Genomic DNA, 12,338 nt, shown 5'->3' on the forward strand with positions numbered 1-12,338 from the left:
TATCGTATACCTCTGTGATACGAGAGTTTATATCGTATACCTCTGTGATAGGAGAGTTTATATCATATACCTCTGTGATAGGAGAGTTTATATCATATACCTCTGTGATAGGAGAGTTTATATCATATACCTCTGTGATAGGAGAGTTTATATCGTATACCTCTGTTTGTAGAGTTTATATTGTATACCTCTGTGTTTGTAGAGTTTATATTGTATACCTCTGTGATAGGAGAGTTTATATCATATACCTCTGTGATAGGAGAGTTTATATCATATACCTCTGTGATAGGAGAGTTTATATCGTATACCTCTGTGTTAGGAGAGTTTATATCATATGCCTCTGTGATAGGAGAGTTTATATTGTATACCTCTGTGATAGGAGAGTTTATATCGTATACCTCTGTGATAGGAGAGTTTATATCATATACCTCTGTGATAGGAGAGTTTATATCATATACCTCTGTGTTAGGAGAGTTTATATCGTATACCTCTGTGATAGGAGAGTTTATATCATATACCTCTGTGATAGGAGAGTTTATATCATATACCTCTGTGATAGGAGAGTTTATATCATATACCTCTGTGATAGGAGAGTTTATATCATATACCTCTGTGATAGGAGAGTTTATATCGTATACCTCTGTGATAGGAGAGTTTATATCATATACCTCTGTGATAGGGCCCAGGCCTCCAAGGAGCTGTAGGCAATCATCCCTTTCTCCCTGACACACCAACTCTCCCAAAAAGAAGATGCAGCAGCTGAACGCGGCTGGAAACAACTGTTTGCATTTTGGTTGGGCTTGCTATTTGATGCCCATTGCTTAATGTTACACAATGGGTTTACTCTTCTTCTGGTTTGAAGGACATGTCAAGGACATCCATAGTACACCAAGGTCTTACTCTGTTACATATCTGCATCTCAAATGACAATCTATTCCCTAAGTAGTGCACTACTTTTGACCAGAGCCCTGCACTGCATAGGCAATAGGGTGCCATTTGAGATGCAGTCAACAGTTGTTTCCAGCCACATTCACCTGCTGCATCTTCTTTTTGTGAGAGTTGGTGTGTCAGGGAGAAAGGGATGATTGCCTACAGCTCCTTGGCTACAGATTTGAATTCACTACAGTATGAAGGACTGATATTCAGACAACCAGAGAAAGGAGAGAAGGGGGTGCAAGATAGAAAGGAAATAAGATATAGGGAGATATTGTGTGTCTGTCTGCGTGTCTGATACAGTCCTTTAAACAGGGACTGTTGCTTCTTGTTCCTCTCACCACTGAACCTCATTTCCTGGTGGGGGACACATTCACATTACCATTCCACAACATTTACATCATGTCATATAATAAAAATGATCCTGTCTGTCCTGGGTCGTGTTCATTAGGACATAACGGAAACCGTTTTAAAACGTTTTGCTATAGACAAAAGAATATAAAAGTTTCTTATTGGACATTTCCAGGTAATCCCTCCCTGCTTCAGCTGATTTTCTTGTGTTTGGTGCAAAATTAACACGACCCTGACTTAATTCCTGAGACTAAAGTATGTATTTGCTGAATTTTAAATTCATCCCATCAATGCCTCAATTTCCCAAGGCTTACTTCCTCTACTCTCAAAGACATCATTACTCAGTTCAGTTTTTCATCCTCCCAGTCTACTTATCATGCAAAGGTTGGTAGATGAATATACATTGATGTCAGTAATGGATGGATTTTTGTCCAGATTATTCAACTATTTCAAGGAGGTTATTACTGCACCAGCTCTGTCTCCTGTTTCTTTCTCCCTGCTAAATTAGCTAAATGTATCCTCCTGGCGAAAGCACCTGTCACCTGACGAGGTCTCATGGCTTTAATGGGGAAAGGAGTAAAGCATTCATAACTGTTAAAAGCCTCGCTATCCCACTTCAAACAATGTGATTCTCTATATGATTGGCAGCTCTGGCCGATCAGTATCATGCAGTGCTCGCTCTCTCAATTTACCGAAACATCAGAGCTCCACCTAGTGGCTGCTGTGGGAATTACCGTTCATTAAGCTTCACTCATATGATCACTGATATCTACATAGCTGAAATACAACGTCCTCATCATGGGTGTCCCTACATCTTAGACTTGGAGAACAGTTGATTATGTTCTCTCTCTTGCTCTCTCTCTCTTTCTCTCTCTCTTTCTCTAAAATGACATGCCCATCTCTTTTTCTCTATCCCTCAGATCTTTGACAGCGAGCCCAAAGGGGAGGAGGAGATAGAGGTGTGCTTAGTGGATATCGCCTACGACGAGATCCCAGAGCGCTACTACAAGGAGTCTGAGGTGAGGAGGTCAAAGGTTAGAAGTCAAGGGTTAGGAATCCCAAGTCACTGTTTCAGCAGCAGTGGACATCGACAGTCACAATTTGCCATCGTTTTCCAATACTGGGGGGGGAGTGAACTCTCGGTGCTAGAAACCTGGTCGTTTCACAAAGTCAGAAAAAGTGTAAGAGGGTGATAACAGAATATCTAAGAGAATACAGTATTAGAAAAACTGCACTATCTAGAACCTAAAAGGGTTCTTTGGCTGACCATGTAGGAGAACCCTTTGAAGAACCCTTTTTTGGTTCCAAGAACTACTTTGGTTCCAGGTTGAACCCTTCTACCTAGAACCAAAAAGGGTTCTCCTATGGGGACAGCCGAAGAACCCTTTTGGAATCCTTTTTTCTAAGAGTGTATACAAATCCCTATTTCTCTCATATCTCATTTGCTCATTGTACTCTCAGCCCTGAGGGTCAGCTAGCTGCTAGTTTCATCAGAGAGAGAGACCTCTAGCTGGTCATATCTCTCCTCTCAGCCCTGAGGGTCAGCTAGCTGCTAGTTTCATCAGAGAGAGACCTCTAGCTGGTCATATCTCTCCTCTCAGCCCTGAGGGTAAGCTAGCTGCTAGTTTCATCAGAGAGAGAGAGACCTCTAGCTGGTCATATCTCTCCTCTCAGCCCTGAGGGTCAGCTAGCTGCTAGTTTCATCAGAGAGAGAGACCTCTAGCTGGTCATATCTCTCCTCTCAGCCCTGAGGGTCAGCTAGCTGCTAGTTTCATCAGATAGAGAGACCTCTAGCTGGTCATATCTCTCCTCTCAGCCCTGAGGGTAAGCTAGCTGCTAGTTTCATCAGAGAGAGAGACCTCTAGCTGGTCATATCTCTCCTCTCAGCCCTGAGGGTCAGCTAGCTGCTAGTTTCATCAGAGAGAGAGAGACCTCTAGCTGGTCATATCTCTCCTCTCAGCCCTGAGGGTCAGCTAGCTGCTAGTTTCATCAGAGAGAGAGACCTCTAGCTGGTCATATCTCTCCTCTCAGCCCTGAGGGTCAGCTAGCTGCTAGTTTCATCAGAGAGAGAGAGACCTCTAGCTGGTCATGGCTGCCATTTACCATGTTCACCGCTGTATCCCTGCTCTCCGTCACGTTCCGTTCTTCCCTCTTCACAAGCCCCAGGGAGGGTTGATGTAGGGGTGGATGGAGGGAAGGGGGTGGAGGGATGGAGGAATACATGGTGTTATCTTCCTCAAACAGCCTCTTACAGCTTCTCACTCCTCTGATCACAGCTGGCTAACTGCCTCTCCATATGTGTGTGTGTGTGTGTTGTGTGTGTGTGTGTGTGTGTGTGTGTGTGTGTGTGTGTGTGTGTGTGTGTGTGTGTGTGTGTGGTGGAGGGGGGTGGGGGGGTTATCCCATGTCTGTTATTAGAGTCAGGTGGACAGCAATGGATCTGTCTTTTATGTTTGACCAGAGGATGGGAATTGATGCCCTAGCCACCACATCCTTTTTCCTGGAATACAATATAATGTCAACCAGCCTATTTAAGTATATTTGATTTGATCTGAGCCATTTTTAGATCCCTGATACCTGCTGTGTTCAGGAGAGCATAGACTTAGTCTCATATGTTGCCAACTGCAGTAAGGTTTCACCTGGCATTGTTCAAATGTACCTACAAAGAGATGATTTTGACAGATGGTCATACTATTACATTAAGCTAGGAAAGCAAAACTCTGGTAAATTTGCCCAAATTCTCAGATTTTCCAGAAATCCTGTTTGGAATAATCCTGGAATCAGGAGGGAATAAACAAATAAATTGTAATATTCCAACCAGGAATTACAGAAACCTGGGAATTTTGGGGAACTTGCTGGAATTTTGCAACCCTAATTCAGACCTATTCTGTCTCGAGCGGAATGAACAGTTTAAGGAGTGAGTCAAGCGCAGGAGACTGAGGTCCGTTGGAACAATCTTAATTTAATAAATCCACGGGTAAGTTCCACATACGGCTAGGAGCATAACAGTCAGGAAAAATGACAAAAAGAAGCTCCGCTCAAAAGGCAGACGGGGTGCAGCCCGGCAACCCTAATGCCTATATAATATAAGTAACACCACACGTAACAACGAATAATCCCGCACAAATCCTAGCTAAACACAAACAGACTAAATACCCCCCCACTAATGACAAACACAAAACAGGTGCAAACAAAAAACAGACATAACTAATAGACACTGAAACACAGATCGGTGGCAGCCACCTTCTGTGGATGTTGTGACAGTACCCCTCCACTGACGCGCGGGTCCCGCAGCGCGCCGACGCCGGCCTCGGGGACGACCCGGAGGGCGAGGCGCCAGGCGATCCGGGCGGAGGTTGTGGAAATTCCGCAACATGGCTGGATCCAGAATGTCCCTCGCCGGGACCCAGCACCTCTCCTCTGGACCGTACCCCTCCCAGTCCACGAGGTACTGCAGGCACCCCACCCGACGTCGGGAGTCCAAGATGGCCCGGACTGTGTACGCCGGGGCCCCTCCGATGTCCAGGGGGGGGGGGGGCCTCCCGCACCTCAGCGTCCTGCAGCGGACCAGCTACCACCGGCCTGAGGAGAGACACATGAAACGAGGGGTTAATACGGTAATATGTAGGAAGTTGTAACCTATAACACACCTCGTTTATTCTCCTCAGGACTTTGAATGGCCCTACAAATCGTGGACCCAGCTTCCGGCAGGGCAGGCGGAGGGGCAGGTTCCGGGTCGAGAGCCAGACTCTATCCCCCGGGTTAAACACGGGGGCTTCACTGCGGTGGCGGTCAACGCTCTCTTTGTGTCGTTCTCCAGCCTTCTTTATACACTCCTGGACCGCATGCCAGGTCTCCCTAGAGCGCTGGACCCATTCCTCCACCGCAGGAGCCTCTGTCTGGCTCTGTTGCCATGGCACCAGGACCGGCTGATACCCCAACACGACCTGGAAGGGTGACAGGTTAGTAGAGGAGTGGCGCTGAGAATTCTGGGCCATCTCAGCCCAGGGTACGAACCGCGCCCACTCCCCTGGCCGGTCCTGGCAATATGACCGCAGGAACCTGCCTACATCCTGGTTAATGCGCTCTACCTGCCCATTACTCTCGGGGTGGAAACCCGAGGTCAGGCTGACCGAGATCCCCAGCCTCTCCATAAACGACCTCCACACCCTGGACGTGACCTGGGGACCCCGATCAGATACGATATCCTCGGGCACCCCGTAGTGCCGGAAGAGGTGGGTGAATAGGGCCTCCGCGGTCTGTAGGGCCGTAGGAAGACCGGGCAACGGAAGCAGACGGCAGGACTTCGAGAACCGATCCACAACAACCAGGATCGTCGTATTTCCCTGAGATGGCGGGAGATCCGTAAGGAAATCCACCGAGAGGTGAGACCAAGGTCGTTGTGGAACGGGGAGGGGCTGTAATTTCCCTCGAGGCAGGTGCCTAGGAGCCTTACACTGGGCGCACACCGAACAGGAAGAGACATAGTGTGTTACATCCTCTCCCAAGGTGGGCCACCAGTACTTCCCCCTCAGGCCTCGCACTGTCTGTTCCACCCCAGGGTGACCCGAGGAGGGTAGAGTGTGGGCCCATCGGATCAAACGATCACGAACACCCAGCGGAACGAACTTCCGACCCGCGGGACATTGAGGTGGAGTGGGTTCGAGTCGACCCGCCCGCTCGATGTCCGCATCCACCTCCCACACCACCGGTGCCACCAGACAGGACGCCGGGAGTATGGGAGTGGGATCGATGGTCCGCTCCTCGGTGTCGTAGAGATGTGACAGTGCGTCGGCCTTCCGGTTCCGAGAACCCGGAATGTACGAAAGGGTGAACTGAAACCTCATAAAGAACATGGCCCACCTGGCTTGACGAGGATTCAGTCTCCTCGCTGCCCGGATGTAATCCAGGTTACGGTGGTCGGTCCAGATGAGAAAAGGATGACGTGCCCCCTCAAGCCAATGTCTCCACACTGTCAAAGCTTTGACCACAGCTAACAACTCCCTGTCCCCCACATCATAGTTGCGCTCCACCGGGCTCAGCTTCTTAGAAAAGAATGCGCAGGGACAGCGGTCCCTCCAAGCAGCGGTCCCTCCAAGCTCCATGGGCGTTGGAGCAGGAGGGATGGGAGGTGGAATGAATAGGCCCCGATCGGAACGTCCCCGGGCAGTTAGCAGGTTGTCCAGCCTGATGGATAAATCAATCAACTGGTCCAGAGTGGTGGTATGGTCCCGGCAAGCCAGCTCCCGGCGGACGTCCTCACGTAGACTACACCTGTAGTGGTCAATCAGGGCCCGCTCATTCCACCCCAATCCGGCGGCTAGAGTCCGGAACTCCAGCGCAAAGTCCTGAGCGCTCCTCGTCTCCTGCCTCAGATGAAATAATCGCTCGCCCGCCGCCTTGCCCTCCGGGGGATGATCGAATACCGCCCGGAAGCGGCGAGCGAACTCTGGGTAGTTGTCCTTTGCTGAGTCTGGGCCCACGAGACGAGGACGCTCACCCTCTCTTCATCGGAGGGAGAGGGCCGGACGGTCGCCAGGTACAGGTCCAACTGGAGCAAAAACCCCTTGCACCCAGCGGCCGTCCCATCGAACACCCTGGGAGCCATTATCCGTATCCCGCTTGTACTGGGTTCGGTTGGATTCGGTAGGGGCGCAGGGTGATGAATTGTTCCTGGTGGGGGTGATGGAGCGACTCGCTCCCAGCTCTCCAATCGGGTCAGCACCTGGTCCATGGCCGTGCCCAGTCGCTGGAGGAGGCTGGCATGTTGGCCGACTTGTTCCTCCATTGACAATGTTCCTGTCCCTGCTGACTCCATAAGTGGTGCGGGATTCTGTCACGAGCGGAATGAACAGTTTAAGGAGTGAGTCAAGCGCAGGAGACTGAGGTCCGTTGGAACAATCTTAATTTAATAAATCCACGGGTAAGTTCCACATATGGCTGGGAGCATAACAGTCAGGAAAAATGACAAAAAGAAGCTCCGCTCAAAAGGCAGACGGGGCGCAGCCCGGCAACCCTAATGCCTATATAATATAAGTAACACCACACGTAACAACGAACAATCCCGCACAAATCCTAGCTAAACACAGACAGACTAAATACCCCCCCCACTAATGACAAACACAAAACAGGTGCAAACAAAAAACAGACATAACTAATAGACACTGAAACACAGATCGGTGGCAGCTAGTAGGCCGGCGACGACGACCGCCGAGCGCCGCTCGACCGAGGAGAGGCGCCACCTTCTGTGGATGTTGTGACATATTCACATTATACCAGAACAATGATATACAGTTGAAGTCGGAAGTTTACATACACCTTAGCCAAATACATTTAAACTCAGTTTTTCACAATTGCTGACATTGAATCCTAGTAAAAATTCCCTGTCTTAGGTCAGTTAGGATCATCACTTTATTTTAAGAATGTGAAATGTCAGAATAATAGTAGAGAGAATTATTTAATTCAGCTTTTATTGCTTTCATCACATTCCCAGTGGGTCAGAAGTTTACATACACTCAATTAGTATTTGGTAGCATTGCCTTTAAATTGTTTAACTTGGGTCAAACGTTTCATGTAGCCTTCCACAAGCTTCCCACAATATGTTGGGTGAATTTTGGCCCATTCCTCCTGACAGAGCTGGTGTAACTGAGTCAGGTTTCTAGGCCTCTTTGCCCGCACATGCTTTTTCAGTTCTGCTCACAAATTTTCTATAGGATTGAGGTCAGGGCTTTGTGATGGCCACTCCAATGCCTTGACTTTGTTGTCCTTAAGCCATTTTGCCACAACTTTGGATGTATGCTTGGGGTCATTGTCCATTTGGAAGACCTATTTGCGACCAAGCTTTAACTTCCTTCCTCATGTTGACATCTATTTTGTGAAGTGCACCAGTCCCTCCTGCAGCAAAGCACCCCCACAACATGATGCTGCCACCCCCGTGCTTCACGGTTGGGATGGTGTTCTTCGGCTTGCAAGCCTCCCTTTTTCCTCCAAACATAACAATGGTCGTTATGGCCAAACAGTTATATTTCTGTTTCATCAGACCAGAGGACATTTCTCCAAAAAGTATGATCTTTGTCCCCATGTGCAGTTGCAAACCGTAGTCTGGCTTTTTTTATGGTGGTTTTGGAGCAGTGGCTTCTTCCTTGCTGAGCGGACTTTCAGGTTATGTCGATATAGGACTTGTTTTACTGTGGATATAGATACTTTTGTTCCTGTTTCCTCCAGCATCTTCACAAGGTCCTTTGCTGTTGTTCTGGGATTGATTTGCACTTTTGGCACCAAAGTACATACATCTCTATGAGACAGAACGCGTCTCCTTCCTGAGCGGTATGACGGCTGCGTGGTCCCATGGAGTTTATACTTGTGTACTATTGTTTGTACAGATGAACGTGATACATTCAGACATTTGGAAATTGCTCCCAAGGATGAACCAGACTTGTGGAGGTCAACAATTGTTTTCTGAGGTCTTGGCTGATTTCTTTTGATTTTCCCATTATGTCAAGCAAAGAGTCACTGAGTTTGAAGGTAGGCCTTGAACTACATCCACAGCTACACCTCAAATTATGTCAATTAGCCTATCAGAAGTGTCTAAAGACATGACATCATTTTCTGGAATTTTCCAAGCTGTTTAAAGGCACAGTCATCTTAGTATATGTAAACTTCTGACTCACTGGAATTGTGAAATAATCTGTCTGTAAACAATTGTTGGAAAAATGACGTGTCAAGCACAAAGTCGATGTTTATTTATTTATTTAAATTTTATTTTACCGTTATTTTACCAGGTAAGTTGACTGAGAACACATTCTCATTTACAGCAACAACCTGGGGAATAGTTTCAGGGGAGAGGAGGGGGATGAATGAGCCAATTGTAAACTGGGGATGATTAGGTGGCCGTGATGGTATGAGGGCCAGATTGGGAATTTAGCCAGGACACCAGGGTTAACACCCCTAGTCTTACAATAAGTGCAATGGGATCTTTAGTGACCAAAGAGAGTCAGGACACCCGTTTAACGTCCCATCTGAAAGACGGCACCCTACACAGGGCGGGGCATTGGGATATTTTTTAGACCAGAGGAAAGAGTCCCTCCTACTGGCCCTCCAATGTCCTAACCGACTTTCCAAAACCATAGTTTGTTAACAAGAAATTTGTGGAGTGGTTAAAAAACTTGTTTTTATGACTCCAACCTAAGTGTATGTAAACTTCCAACTTCAACTGTATAACTTGGTAATGTGCTCAAAGCACAGAGGTTTTCCTGCCAACATAAAAAAAAATACTCTAGGTTCTAGGCCATAACTAGTTTGTGGCTAGGCGGTATGCAGCTACTGACGAAAGTGACGCATAAATCGTCAACATCTAAATTTGTTGGTCGTTTCGGGGAGAATTGTAGCATTTCCACTAACCCTAAACCTAACCGTTGTCCTAACCTTAACCTAATGCTCCTAACCTGCTAGGTTAATTATCCTGTCCTGCTGTGTAAATTATCCTAACCTGCTAGGTTATTATCCTACCCTGCTCCGTAAGTTCTCCTAACCTGCTAGGTTAATTATCGTATCCTGCTGCGTATGTTCTCCTAACCTGCTAGGTTAATTATCCTATCCTGCTGTGTAAGTTCTCCTAACCTGCTAGGTTAATTATCCTATCCTGCTCCGTAAGTTCTCCTAACCTGCTAGGTTAATTATCCTATCCTGCTGCGTAAGTTCTCCTAACCTGCTAGGTTCATTATCGTATCCTTCTGCGTAAGTTCTCCTAACCTGCTAGGTTAATTATCCTATCCTGCTGCGTAAGTTCTCCTAACCTGCTAGGTTATTATCCTATCCTGCTGCGTAAGTTCTCCTAACCTGCTAGGTTAATTATCCTATCCTGCTGCGTAAGTTCTCCTAACCTGCTAGGTTATTATCCTATCCTGCTGCGTAAGTTCTCCTAACCTGCTAGGTTAATTATCCTATCCTGCTGCGTAAGTTCTCCTAACCTGCTAGGTTATTATCCTATCCTGCGGCGTAAGTTCTCCTAACCTGCTAGGTTATTATCCTATCCTGCTGCGTAAGTTCTCCTAACCTGCTAGGTTATTATCCTATCCTGCTGCGTAAGTTCTCCTAACCTGCTAGGTTAATTATCCTATCCTGCTCCGTAAGTTCTCCTAACCTGCTAGGTTATTATCCTATCCTGCTGCGTAAGTTCTCCTAACCTGCTAGGTTAATTATCCTATCCTGCTGTGTAAGTTCTCCTAACCTGCTACATAAAGTCAATTCTGTATACCATCTAGTCCTTACTCCATAACAAGGGCCCAGAGTTCTCTCCTGGTAAGGTCACATGATCATGAAACACCCCCCACACACCTTTGACCCAACCTAACCTAACTTTATCACGCGTCTCATCTGCAATCACGTAAAATGCCTTCAAGTTTCTCCTCCTGTGCATAGCGTGTGTGTGTGTGTGTGTGTGTGTGTGTGTGTGTGTGTGTGTGTGTGTGTGTGTGTGTGTGTGTGTGTGTGTGTGTGTGTGTGTGTACATGTGTGTGTGTGTGTACATGTGTGTGTGTGTACATGTGTGTGTGTGTGTGTGTGTACATGTGTGTGTACGTGGGTGTGTACGTGTGTGTGTGTACGTGTGTGTGTGTGAGACGCATCCCTTCTCACCATCCCAACACTGAGATACCTGACCTTGCTAATGAGCATTACAGTATAATGAGCCCCCAGGGAAGTGTGATTAATTCATGCATAATGGGTACTGTTTGTAACGAGAACCCCCCCCCCGAGCGGGCTGCTCCAGGCTGAGCTCTCCATGAGACTTGTACCCACCTGGTACCTACCATCCATTCTGCTGGACTGCTGGACAAAGAAAACATGGTTCATTCATACTTGTCAGGATGTTTTCTGCAAAACTCATTGGGTCGGAATTGAATTGCATTCCTGTATAGAGACATAACAATGAGGTGACACAGTGGCACTAAGCTCATGAGGTATGTGAAAGTTATATTCTTCAATGTCACTATGTCAAAAGAAGTCCAACATTGGATGTACCAATCCCGGACTGTAGCTTTAATCCTGTCCATACTGTGTTTCCATGGTTCCCTGTAGGACTTGCGGTACTTTAAATCAGAGAAGACAGACCGGGGTGTTCTACAGGAGGGCTGGATCGACAACCAGGAACCCATCATGTGCTCCTACAAACTGGTGACAGTCAAGTTCGAGGTGTGGGGTCTTCAGACACGGGTGGAGCAGTTTGTACACAAGGTCAGTCCAGTTATGTCTACCCACCATTTCTGTATCCACACACACACACACACACACACACACACACACACACACACACACACACACACACACACACACACACACAGACAGGGACACACAGGCAAAAACACACTGGCGTTCTTCACTTCTTGCCCTCTCCCAATATAACTTGGTCAGCCATCCATTTCCTCTCCCTTCAATTCAATTTAGCCCCCTCCACACCTACCTATACCCCTGTTCCCCCTCTGAGCTGTCCCTCTCCTTGCCTGAGGGTCTCTTTCCCTGACATCACACACACAGCATTACTCATATAGGGACACACATGGCTAACATTAACTGGTGGAGGAAAGACAGAGAACAACTCTTAAAGTTCATCCTCTCTGACTCACCTGTCCTCTCGCTAAGTCTTCTAGCTTCCTTTCCTCTCTGACTCACCTGTCCTCTCGCTAAGTCTTCTAACTTCCTTTCTTCTCTGACTCACCTGTCCTCTCACTAAGTCTTCTAACTTCCTTTCCTCTCTGACTCACCTGTCCTCTCGCTAAGTCTTCTAACTTCCTTTCCTCTCTGACTCACCTGTCCTCTCACTAAGTCTTCTAACTTCCTTTCCTCTCTGACTCACCTGTCCTCTCACTAAGTCTTCTAACTTCCTTTCCTCTCTGACTCACCTGTCCTCTCACTAAGTCTTCTAACTTCCTTTCCTCTCTGACTCACCTGTCCTCTCACTAAGTCTTCTAACTTCCTTTCCTCTCTGATCACCTGTCCTCTCACTAATTCTTCTAACTTCCTTTCCTGTCCACCCTTCTTTCTTTCTCGCTCTCTCT

General features: G+C 47.3%; 1 protein-coding gene across 1 annotated transcript in view; it reads left to right on the forward strand.

Annotated features, from left to right (window-relative positions):
- Window positions 1–12,338, forward strand: part of LOC106606702 (cytoplasmic phosphatidylinositol transfer protein 1) — a 119,235-nt gene that overhangs the window by 99,624 nt on the left and 7,273 nt on the right. The window contains 2 exon segments of the mRNA XM_014203058.2: window positions 2,205–2,303; window positions 11,362–11,517. Coding sequence (XP_014058533.2) covers window positions 2,205–2,303; window positions 11,362–11,517 — 255 coding nt within the window.

This window comes from Salmo salar, chromosome ssa06 (assembly GCF_905237065.1).
Source record: "Salmo salar chromosome ssa06, Ssal_v3.1, whole genome shotgun sequence".
NCBI classification, from domain to species: Eukaryota; Metazoa; Chordata; class Actinopteri; order Salmoniformes; family Salmonidae; genus Salmo; species Salmo salar.